Below are 11,645 nucleotides of genomic sequence, written 5' to 3'. Positions count from 1 at the left end.
AATCAATGATGGAGGTGACTTTATTCCCCTAGTATGTGAATCATTCAGTGTTTGGTCTCCTTTTGCTTTGTCCACTCTTTTTACAATTGCTGACCACACTACAATTAAAAATGGTTTGTCTCAGAAGTTGGCTAGGAGGCAATTGTTGCAAAGGTTATCAGTGACTTTATGGAAATACAATGCCAAAATGATCCTCAGATACTATGCACTTTGCTCAAAGGACACGATAGATTTTGTTTAGGTTTTATAATGTAGTTAAGTAGGTGTAGCTTGTAGAGTAGTGGTGGTAGTTATGAGACACTTAACTTCAAAGCATTGAAGTTACCTAAAACTGTAACCCTGGTATTTCACACTAATACTATAGAAAAGTGTACCCATAAACTACATTAACCTAAAAATTCAATAAATTTCCTGCTTTGTGGTGGTCTGTATAATAATTTTTCTGGAACATTGTAGATGTGTGTATTATGAGACATATGGGGGTATTATGAGATGCTGTGCTTGAAAGTTGACTAGTTCATATTTAATTATGGTAGATTTCATATGTAAAGGATAGCAGGGACACTGTAGACAGTCGAAAAAGATTAGTTGACTTCATATGTCTACTTTACATCTTTGTACTCTTAACTACATAGTGAGTGGTACAAAGAGAATCATCAACAGTATGCCAATATGATGTAGTAAATTTAAGGAGCTATATCATCCCATAATTAGCTTTGTGGTTGACTTCTAATCACTATCTGTGATGATCTGAATAGGTACTATTTCTTACTCCTAAATCTACAGGATTTAACCTGCTCAACTGGTTTTAAGCTATGCGACCCATATTACCCCCTGTCCCACAATACCAGCCTCTACTCTAAGTAGTTTAGTTTATTGTAATTAGTGTGGTAGTTTGTAATTAACTAGTCTTTGCGTTCTTTTGTGTTAATATTAAAGGAAAAAAAATTTACGTATAGTTAGTTATTCCATCAAAAACATTTCGCCGATTATGCAAGCGACAAAAATATGTAGCATCGAAACTTTAAGAGAGACGAAAATTTTCTACATTGAAATTTTTCTACATCAAAATTTTTCTGAAATGAAACACAGGTGGAGTGAAATTGCTTTACCTTCAAGTCCCAATTCTTGGTTTATGAGAATTTACTTAGAAGCAGAGGCATGTGCTAAAATAACAAGAAACATTTACACATATATTTCTGTTGCCAACACTTCAATTTAACATGACCAGTCAGTTTTACCACACAGAGGATCTTCACTACAACGATAGGTTGCTGAGTATAAAAACTGGCATCTGTAACACTATCCCATGCATGGGAACACTCAGCCTGCTAATTGCTAATGAAATGCACATGATCTTGTACATGTGTATGCCATTCTTTAGGCTAATAATATAACTAGCTGAACTATACTCATGATTGTCACTTGTCCCTATAGAACTGATCAATGTAGTCCATACAGAAAGCAGATACCCCTGGTATATTTGTGCATATAAATCAGTCCTGAAACATAAATATGTAGCTTTAGCTTCTGGGAGCTGTGCCCCCCTCCCCAATTCCCTGCTCCATATTCTTACTGCCCAGTGCACCCTTGTGTTCCCCTACCCTAGATCTGCCCCTGCATACTCCTTCCATCAATCAACACAACAGAGTCTTGGCTGGATATAAGTGCTCTAACTAAAACAAGCGTAAATGATGGAGAGGCATCAAGAAATACCAATTTTCTAATTTCTATGAAACGCCTTGCATTATGCAGCAAGGCTGCATATGGTTAACACATTTGCTAACGAAGCCGGTAAGCTTGAGCCAATTATGCTTTGAAAATAACCTATTATGCTTTTGAGCAGTGCTCAAATATCCAGCCTATTATGCTCAAAATTATGCAAGATTATGCTCGAGAGCTGACTGTTTTATTAGAGTATATCTGCAATTCCTGACTGCTGTATTAGAGTAAGTGACTGCTCTATTAGAGTACACACTTATAGTCCTTCAAGTTATTTGTGTCAAGGCTTAATCTTTTCAGGGAGTTTTACTGCACTGTTAGCAGTAACAATTTTAAATGATGGCACTGCTTTAGCTAACAATCTGTGTCTCAATCTTATTACCATAAAGTGTGAATAATCAGTCAAGAAATAGAAAAGCTAATAACACTGCAAGGTTTTTTTGATATGAAATGCACTTAATAATGTGCAGTGTGTTCATGTTGTGCAGTATTTTTGGTGAGCGCATTGCACATTTTAATTAAAATTCTTGAAAATTATTGTCCTATTATGCTGGCATAATGCTTGATGCCTTAGCCAACCTATTTGCTCAAAATTATGCCAGCATAATTGGCGCAAGCCTATTTTAGGAGGACTACACACTGTCATTTTTGATAGCCTATACGAAAGTTTGATACTCTCCTCTCCATTATTTACTCTTGCTAGAAGTTTATCATACATATAAATTATATAAATTTGGTACTCTGTGGTTTGTAAAAGGGAAAAAAATTATCACTATACCTAACGTTATTACAGAATCATTGGATTTAGTAGCCTGATTGGCCTAGCTGCATGACACTGACAGGATGTATCCAGAATTTGGTTTCCAGATTTGGCAGTGATTTATAGGTGCAGGGGTCTGGGGGCACAGCCCCACAGATTTTGAACAATAAAATTTTATTTATTTACTGATTTATTTAGACTTTACAGCACAAGTGCTGAAGGTCTGTAGGACTCCTGGTCCTACAGCCTGTTTAAAGTTATTACAGAAAGTATGTTTGAAAAAGGTGGAGAAAGGAGACAAAATCCATGACTGGACCTGGGCAGCCTCGAACCTGCAGCCATTCGATTAACACTTGAACGCTTACAGGAGTATGCCAGGCGGTCAGGATAGAGTGACTTTATTTTCTCAAAGTACCCCAAGTGGAACCAAAAATGCTTCAAAATTTACTAGATTTATGATTTCATGGGTAGTATAAGCTATTTCAATACATGATTGTGTTCCCTTAAAGTCAATTATGGTCTATGGCTGGTCAGGTATTGCAGTAACCCAAATAATTATAACTTAAGATGTAGCTGCTAATCAAGTTAGTCTTTAATATATATTTAGACTGCTCATCTGACTGCTCTCTACCCTGCCCTATTCCTATTTACTTAGCGCTGCCAAACTAAGATAGCTAATTTGGTGTTTCTATTGCAAGCCCATAAGTTAAATTTCAGAAGGGGTTTCTGGAACCCCAGGAAACTCCCCTTAATATGCCCTTGACTGAAGCAGTACTACTACAAAGCTTGAGGGTTATAGTACTGTGTTTTGATTCTTTTGAATGCTAGGTCTTAGCCATGACATGCAAACTATAAGAAACAATTACATCAGCCTCTAATTATAAAGACATATCAGATAATATCACCCTTTTATCAGTATTGCTAGCTGTACTTTGTACTCATCTTTAACAAGCCAATAATATACAGGTATGTATGTATGCACTGTATATTTTGCCATGTGCAAGAACCAAACATCTACGTATGATAATATAGCGGAAATATAAACCCAGAATGTGACTCTTGTATCACAGCTAAAATCTACCACTGATAGTGTGGGACTTTCTGTGTTTGTTGCATAAACATGTCAACAAAAATTCGCCTCTTTCATGACAAATTGGCTACTACTTTAGTTATGTAGCTATTAAACCCAAACATTTCTTTAGAGCAACTCAAAATTTCAGCAAATTTCTATGGATTTTGTAACTTATTTATCCAATCAAAACTTTATTTTACTGATCAACTGATGCCCCAAGTTCTCAATATTAATATTGCTATATAAGACAGATACGTATGCTTCTTTTTGCATACAGCAGTACTACAATGCATATAGAACTTACCTTTGCTATACCATTTCTTTCTCCAGTGTTGATTCATCGCTACATAGGGCTTCTTGTGCTGGCTGACAGATTTATGAAAGTGATTGTGGACCGATTTCAGAGGACTTCATGCACTTGTTCTTCATTTGTAATGCCATGAATTGGAAACTGACACAGTTGAAAAAAAGAAAACAGCTTAGGATTACATGCTAAGTAATGACTGCATGGTGTCATTAAAAAAACAAGATATGGTATCAAGAAGCAGAGTTGGTCATACTGATTTTGATCTAACAGAGCCTGTAAGTCCTGCTGGGTAGCAGAGGGAATAAAGATATCAGATGTAAATCTTTCAAAGATAGTAACAGCATGTTCTTCATTTGGAAACACTAGATCATGAAAGTCCTGGGATAGAAGATGAGAAGCCAAGAGACAAACACTATTACTAGTACATTATTATTATTATTATTATTGGGGGTACAGGTAAGGAGGCAAAGCCTGTAAAAACCTGATCTAAACAATCAAACTACTACAAAAATAACTATACAATATCATACTGGTATAATCATAATAAAATATATCTAGGTGTGTCTTAAACAAATTGGTTGAATGAACATTAACTGAGTCATATGGGAGTCCATTCCAATCATTTATAATTCTTACTGAATAAAAGTGACGGTGTGGCAAGCAGGTAGCGTGTGGTTTGTAGATCTTTAAATCATGACCTCTTGTTATAGAAGATGATTGAAGGGTAAATAAAGATGAGCTATCCATGTCCAGCATGTTATGAAATAGTCTGTATGTGTAAATTAAGTCCCCTCTACGACGTCGATATCTGAGAGATGGTAAGTTTAGGTGGTTTAATCTGTCAACATATTGCAAGTCTTTAATTTCGCTCACTAACTTGGTAGCTCTTCTTTGAATTTTTTCAACTGACTGCTGATCAAGTATGAACTGTGGACCCCATATAATATTTTCATATTCTAATATGGGACGAACAAAAGATTTGTACACTTGGAGTAACACGTTGGTGTTCAAGTACTCAAACGATTTATTAATCACAGCTAGTATACGATTAGCTCTTGCAGTTACTATAGCAGTATGGTTATGAAACTTCAGAGAAGAGTCAACGACGATTCCCAAATCTTTGACTGACTCAGTAGATGTTATAACATTACTGTCAATACAATAATTTCCATAGGAGTGGGTGAGACCTAAATGCAAAACATAACACTTGCTAATATTAAAATTAAGCAACCAGGTTCTCGACCATTCAAACAATATATCAATATCCCGTTGAAGTTGTAAGTAATCGGCTTCACATCTAATTGATCGAAAGATCTTGGCATCATCAGCAAATAGTAAGATTGGGCTGTCCACAGATAACGGAATATCATTAACATATAACAGAAAGAGCAGGGGGCCAAGGACTGAACCTTGGGGAACCCCGCTAGAGACTGTGGACCAACTAGAGTGATCAGCATTAAGCACAACTCGTTGCCTTCTACCAGAAAGAAAATTCTGTACCCATCTTAGTAGAGACCCGCCCATGCCATATGCCTTCAATTTCATCAGTAGTCGATTATGAGGGACAGAATCAAACGCCTTTCGGAAATCTAAATATATAATGTCAACAGGATAGCCATCATTAAGTGATTGGGTCCAGTAGTCCATTGCTGTAAGTAGCTGTGTTGTGCACGACCTGCCAGCAATGAAACCATGTTGGCTTGGAGAAAATAAACTGTTAGTGAGCATGTGGTGTGTGATATGATCTTTAATGATTGACTCCAAAATTCGGACTATAGGTGACGTTAAACTTATTGGACGGTAGTTATCAGCAGCAGAACATGGGCGTGTTTCCAACTACTAGGGAGACAGCTACTACTAATAGGCATTCCAGCCCGATTTTTAAATTTTGGAAAAACAGGCTTTTTATATGCTCAATAGATAGAGTATTGATTGCCGATCTCAGAAATATATAGTTTGTTTGGTTGGAATTAGTTACTTTGGCATGCACAGTGCTTAAAAACTGAAAAAAGGTACATTTTTTCTCCAGGGCTCCCCATACATTTTAAAGGGAAAAATGGCACAATTGAATCAGGAAGCCATCTAGCAATCTGGACTGTCTTGAAACTGCAGTTGCTTCTAGCTGCAAGTTTGTACATTTAATGAGAGTAACTTCAGGTCTTATTGGATCTCAGCAATCTTTGTATGCTTTGTGGTGAGCAAATATGCTTCACCTACTGCACACTTCTGAATACAATGGTGTATACCCATAGGCAAGTGGCTATCTCAAGTTGGTAAAAACATCAAGTTAACAACTTATAAAGGTAAACAACTAAAGTGGAGGTGCCACAATGATGCAACAATACCTAAGGTGGAGTTGTGGTTTCAATTATGGCATTGTTTTGCCGACTTTGAAGTGGTTTATACTTCTGAGTTGATGACACAACCATCAGAAAATTGCTCTGGAGCTGAAAATCGCTAACCCGAGTGAAGTAACTACGCACTTTAAAGTAAGCACCAGTGACTACCTTCTACCCGACAGTACGTTTTTTAAAGTTTTAAAGTATTCTACATACATTACAAGGCTTGAAAAGATTACAAAACAACACAAAACTTACTTATATGTAACGCGCACGACAAAACTAAGATTTTCATGATTATCAGCGTGTGGACAAACCCCACAGCGATTTCCATCCTCATTGGAGGTCGGACGACGGAGCAATCCCAAGTTAAACACGAGTTGTCATTTTGTGCCAGAATTCTATTGGGGAATATACGGAGAATTTTTTTATTAAAAAATCTCGGATACTGGAATGCCTACTACTAAGTGACTTTTTAAACAGTATACACAATGGAACACTAAGTTGTAAAGCAGTTTCCTTTAATGAGAGTAGAGGCCAACCGTCAGGTCCTGATGATTTGTTTACATTGATCGAGACATTGATTTACATGAACCCAAAATGGCCGCGGCAGCAGAAGAAAAGGATGAGCGCAAGCCCAGACCCCGGCCCCAAGCGAAATGGTAAAGTGGCTTGGCACCAAGCAGGGCCTGACCAAGTATCATTAGGAAGACTACATTGCTATGTAATGCGACTTAAGCAAGTTTTAATACTGTTTAAACGCAGACACCTCGTAGACTAATCCAGTGAGGCGGTACAAGTGGAAAATTTTACGACTCACCGTACAGCCATTTCTTGTTGTCCCATTGAAACCTAGTCTCGCGCAGCCAGACCCGAGGCCAGACTCCCCACGGCGCTTATCGATTAGAGATTATAAGCGCCTGCTAGTAGTAGATCTACTCCTTTGCGTGACTTTGAAATAGAGCAGGCGCTTATAATCTCTGTGGTCTGGCTGCGCGAGGCTATTGAAACTGAGATTGAAACTCACATTGAAAAAGTCACACAAAGGAGTACTACTGGAAAGTGACGGTCTATTTAAACTCAGCAACTTACAAGAACCGTTTAAAACCTGCTGAAACAGTTGAGGTGTCAAATCCTTTAAATTCAGCGGACACGGAGTGTGACAACGAGGCGAGACGCTCGTTCCAATCCCGTACCTGGGATTAGTATATCTATGATGACTGTGTCGTCTTCAACTCTATCACGGTAATTACAGGCTAACTAACTGCAGCTGACAGTGCAGTGGTTTATTTAGTGTTTTCGGTATTGATTCATCAATCGGTTGTGCGTAGCTATTCATAACCGAGCATGAATGAATTGGATGTCCTCGAGATTACCTGGAAGGTATTGATTTTCCACTCGTTTTTTACTGGATTTACGCAGCTGCTGATGACTGCACCTTATGGACGATACGCCAGAGCAGGCTATGGAATTACCTTGAATGCACGGTTCACTTGGTTGGTGCAGGAGTGCCCCAGTTTCCTTGTACCCTTGTTTGTTACAGCGTACCTTGGTGGAAACCAGTGGAAAGCTCCCAATTTGGTTCTGCTGTCAATGTTTCTTTTACATTACTTTCACAGGCAAGGAGCTAACTTTCATTTCATGTACAAGTTTACTGACATTTTCAATTGCAGGTCATTCCATTACCCATTTGTAATAAAAGGTTCAAAGCCTGTTCCGTTGATGATATTTGTTGTTTCTTTGATATTCTGTGCCATCAATGGCTACATGCAGTCAAGATATCTCCTTCATTATTATTCCTATACTGACCAATGGTTCTATGACCCTCGTTTTATAATTGGGGTTGTCATGTTCTTGTTTGGAATGGCTATCAACATCCACTCAGATGCAATCTTGAGGGGACTTAGGAAACCAAATGAAACCGGCTACAAAATACCAAAAGGTGTGAGGGAATACCTGTCTCACTATTTTGTAAATTGTTCTCTTTTTAGGTGGATTGTTTGAGTTTGTGTCTTGTGCCAACTACTTCGGAGAGGCCTTAGAATGGTGGGGTTATTGTGTAGCATGCTGGTCACCGCCAGCGATGGCTTTTGCTGTGTCAACAACGTGTGTGCTAGGAACACGTGCTTTATCACATCACAAGTATGTCTGTTAGTTTTGCTGTCACTTGTGCAATGGATATTTTTATCTAGATACTACTTACAGAAAATGGAAGACTATCCAAAAGATCGGAAAGCATTTATTCCATTTATTTGCTAGGCCTTAAAACTGAACTTTTCTCACCCATTCTTTATAGGTCTGTACTGTATTTATCAAATTATGTTTGATCATAAATTTCATAACAAAAACCTTCATGACTATATAACTATACGTGACCACTGTTACTCCCTGTAAATTTGAATTGTTATATAAAGCCCTTGAAATCAGCATAAATACCTCCTAAAACCACTTTGTAAATGCTATCCATGCAAATACACTGTACATGCAACCAAGTTGTATTAAAGGGAGTGGCCCTGGATGAAAAAAAACCATGCAATGTGTGGAATTGTGCATGCACAATAATTATGCATGGAAAACTATTTTCATTGCCTTGCACCCTTGTCTAAAGTCTTGTTGAGGTCTAAAGATTAAATTGGTTGTTATATGTATACACTTTACATAGTGTTGTGTGGGTTCATACTAAATGTGTATTCTGGGAATTTGCCAAATGACATAATTTTAATAATGGCTTTGTGTCATCACATGGTATGTCTGCATGACAGTATAATGGGTTCACTAGGAATATAGCTAAATGTAGATTCTGGGAAGCCAATTGAGTGGCTTCTTAGACATTATGGATTAGCTAAATGTATATTCTGGGAACCCAACAGCTTTTTTTTTTCAACAGTAGTATGTGTTTATATTCATAGCATGGCATTTATTTCACCATCTCAATTGGAATTAGTGATCCTCAATATTATGAATCAATTATTAGTGAATTTGTTCCTGTTCAGTCTGCATGGTGTTCCTCAGGGGACAGTTCTGGGACCCCTCATGTTTTTTGGTTTACAGTAATGATATCAGTAGCGGTATTTCCTCTAATAAACTACTCTTTACTGACGACTGCATATACTGTGTAATTAAAGACAAACTTGATCAAGACTGCTACTTATTAAATGGACAAAGACTTGACAAATAGCCTTTAATGTAAATAAATGTGTTGTACTGTGATGTAGAAGACTATTGACAACATTATCCTACGATTACCATATCAATGACTCTCTTCTACGATTAGTTACTAAACATCCTTACTTATATAGGAGGAAAGTATACTAGCTATGTCCTTTAGAAGTCATGTTGAAAACATTACCAATAAAGCCACAAGAATGGTAAATTTTCTGCGCAGAAACATGTATAGCTAGATGTAGTCAGGAAGTCAAATGTATAGCATATAAGACCTATATATATACTGGAGTATGCATCGTGTGTGTGTGTGGGACCCTCATCTTAATTGTCAAGGATATTAATGCTTTAGAAATGGTGCAAAGAAGAGCAACACAATGGGTCACATCGAATTATGACTGGCAAAGTAGAATAAGCATTTCATCTACTTTAGAAACTCTTCAGAGGCAATCACTTTCACAGAGAAGGCAGATATCAAGGCTTAAATTATTTTATAAGGCAATTCATCATACATCAGGATTAAAAATTCCAGTTTATTATAATCAAGAAACTTTAATTCATCCCTTACATTTCTCAACACCATTTATAAACACTAATTCTTTAATTTAGTTATATTTTCCTAGAACAATTAATTGAAGATTGGAACCACTTACCCTACCACTTAATTGAGTTAGAGTCAGCTGATTCATTTGTAATTACATGTTGTTGTTGTTATTATCTACTTTACCAGTTAGGCACTGGAGGGTGTATACAGAAGGCAGAGCCTGTTCGTGTATGTAAGTAGATAATGTACGTGTGTGTTGTATTTAATTTTTCTTGGGGCTGGTCCCTCTGGAAGCATCAATAATTACTGGCTGTCCAGTACAATGCAAAAGAAAAAAATAAGAAATACAGGCCCGGGGAGTGGGCCTGGGTGAAAAATAAACCAGTGCATGATGAAATAACTTTTAATAATACACAAATCCATTATTATGTCATTTGGCAAATTCCCAGAATACACATTTAGTATGAACCCACACAACACTATGTAAAGTGTACACATATAACAACCAATTTAATCTTTAGACCTCAACAAGACTTTAGACAAGGGTGCAAGGCAATGAAGACAGTTTTCCATGCATAATTAATTGTGCGTGCATGCTTATATTCCACATCCAAATTATAGGCACATTCCTGCGTATGTTATGACAGTATGGGTTCACTAGAATATAGGTAAATGTAGATTCTGGGAAGCCAATTGAGTGGCTTCTTAGACATTATGGGTTATATTCTGGGAAGCCAACAACTGCTTTTTTATACAACAGTAGTTTGTGTTTATATTCATAGCATGGCAGTTATTTCACCATCTCAAATTATGCATTCATCAAAGTGTTTACAGGAACTGTTATGCAGTTAATTCCTGTAAACTCTTTGATGTCTGTATGTGGGGTTAGCTAAATGTATATTCTGGGTAGCAGCTATACGTAGGAGATGATAGCTTTGGAATGCTCCATTTGAATAACTGTTCTAGTACCACCAAAAGTTGAAAACACAAGACAGCCCATCTCATGCAATCTCCCTTATTTGTTGCTCATGGTTCCATTGTTCTCATTGAGGTTCTCATCAAGGTTCTCATCGTCGAAATGTCAGTAAAGCATTATTTTTGACTCTACTATGTCTTGGACCCATCACGTTGCTGATGTGTGCCGTAAAATGTCGTACTATCTATGTTTGCTTAGGTCTCATCAACATGTTATTGACAATAGTTTAATGAAGATGCTATTGGAATCCCTGATATTGTCTCATTTGTCTTACTGTGTAACAGTTTGGGGACCATCACTGGGAAGCACTCTACTGCAAAGACTTCAGAGGTTGCAGAACCATGCAGTAAGGTTGTGTTATGACCTAAGGAAATATGATCATGTGTCTGAATTTTATCATAGATTGCAATGGTTGCCACTGCCTTATTTTATTCAGTTTAAATCACTGTGTTTAATGTACCACCAGTACCACCAAGTTAAATGTATTCCACTTGAACCACCAATTGTTTTCAGTGGAACTACATCTTACAGTACAAGGACACCAGTATATTTTGCGAACATACCTATGTTCCGCTTATGCTTTACTCAATGTTTCTTTTCGTTATAAAACCATTCAATGGTGGAATGCATTACCATCATCTGTAACTGACTGTATTCATTTTATGAGTATGTGCATGGATGTCCTTAAGCGGTACTGTGACTCACTCCTTTGATAACATTAATATGATTGTACTAACTATATGCATGATTTTTGTTGTTTTGT

The 11,645-nt window shown here is 37.2% G+C and overlaps 1 protein-coding gene across 1 annotated transcript; it reads left to right on the top strand.

The window, feature by feature from the left end:
* The first annotated feature begins 7,149 nt into the window (after positions 1 to 7,149).
* On the top strand, positions 7,150 to 8,539 carry LOC136263530 (3-oxo-5-alpha-steroid 4-dehydrogenase 1-like). The gene is made up of 5 exons (XM_066058130.1): positions 7,150 to 7,445; positions 7,495 to 7,819; positions 7,874 to 8,142; positions 8,192 to 8,342; positions 8,393 to 8,539. Exons 2-5 carry the CDS (start codon positions 7,548 to 7,550, stop codon positions 8,457 to 8,459), a joined length of 759 nt encoding a protein of 252 aa, XP_065914202.1. The 5' UTR covers positions 7,150 to 7,445; positions 7,495 to 7,547; the 3' UTR covers positions 8,460 to 8,539.
* The last annotated feature ends 3,106 nt before the right edge of the window (positions 8,540 to 11,645 follow it).

The sequence above is a fragment of the Dysidea avara genome, chromosome 8 (genome assembly GCF_963678975.1).
Source record: "Dysidea avara chromosome 8, odDysAvar1.4, whole genome shotgun sequence".
Classification (NCBI taxonomy): Eukaryota; Metazoa; Porifera; class Demospongiae; order Dictyoceratida; family Dysideidae; genus Dysidea; species Dysidea avara.
This window is presented reverse-complemented; position numbering and strand designations above follow the sequence as displayed.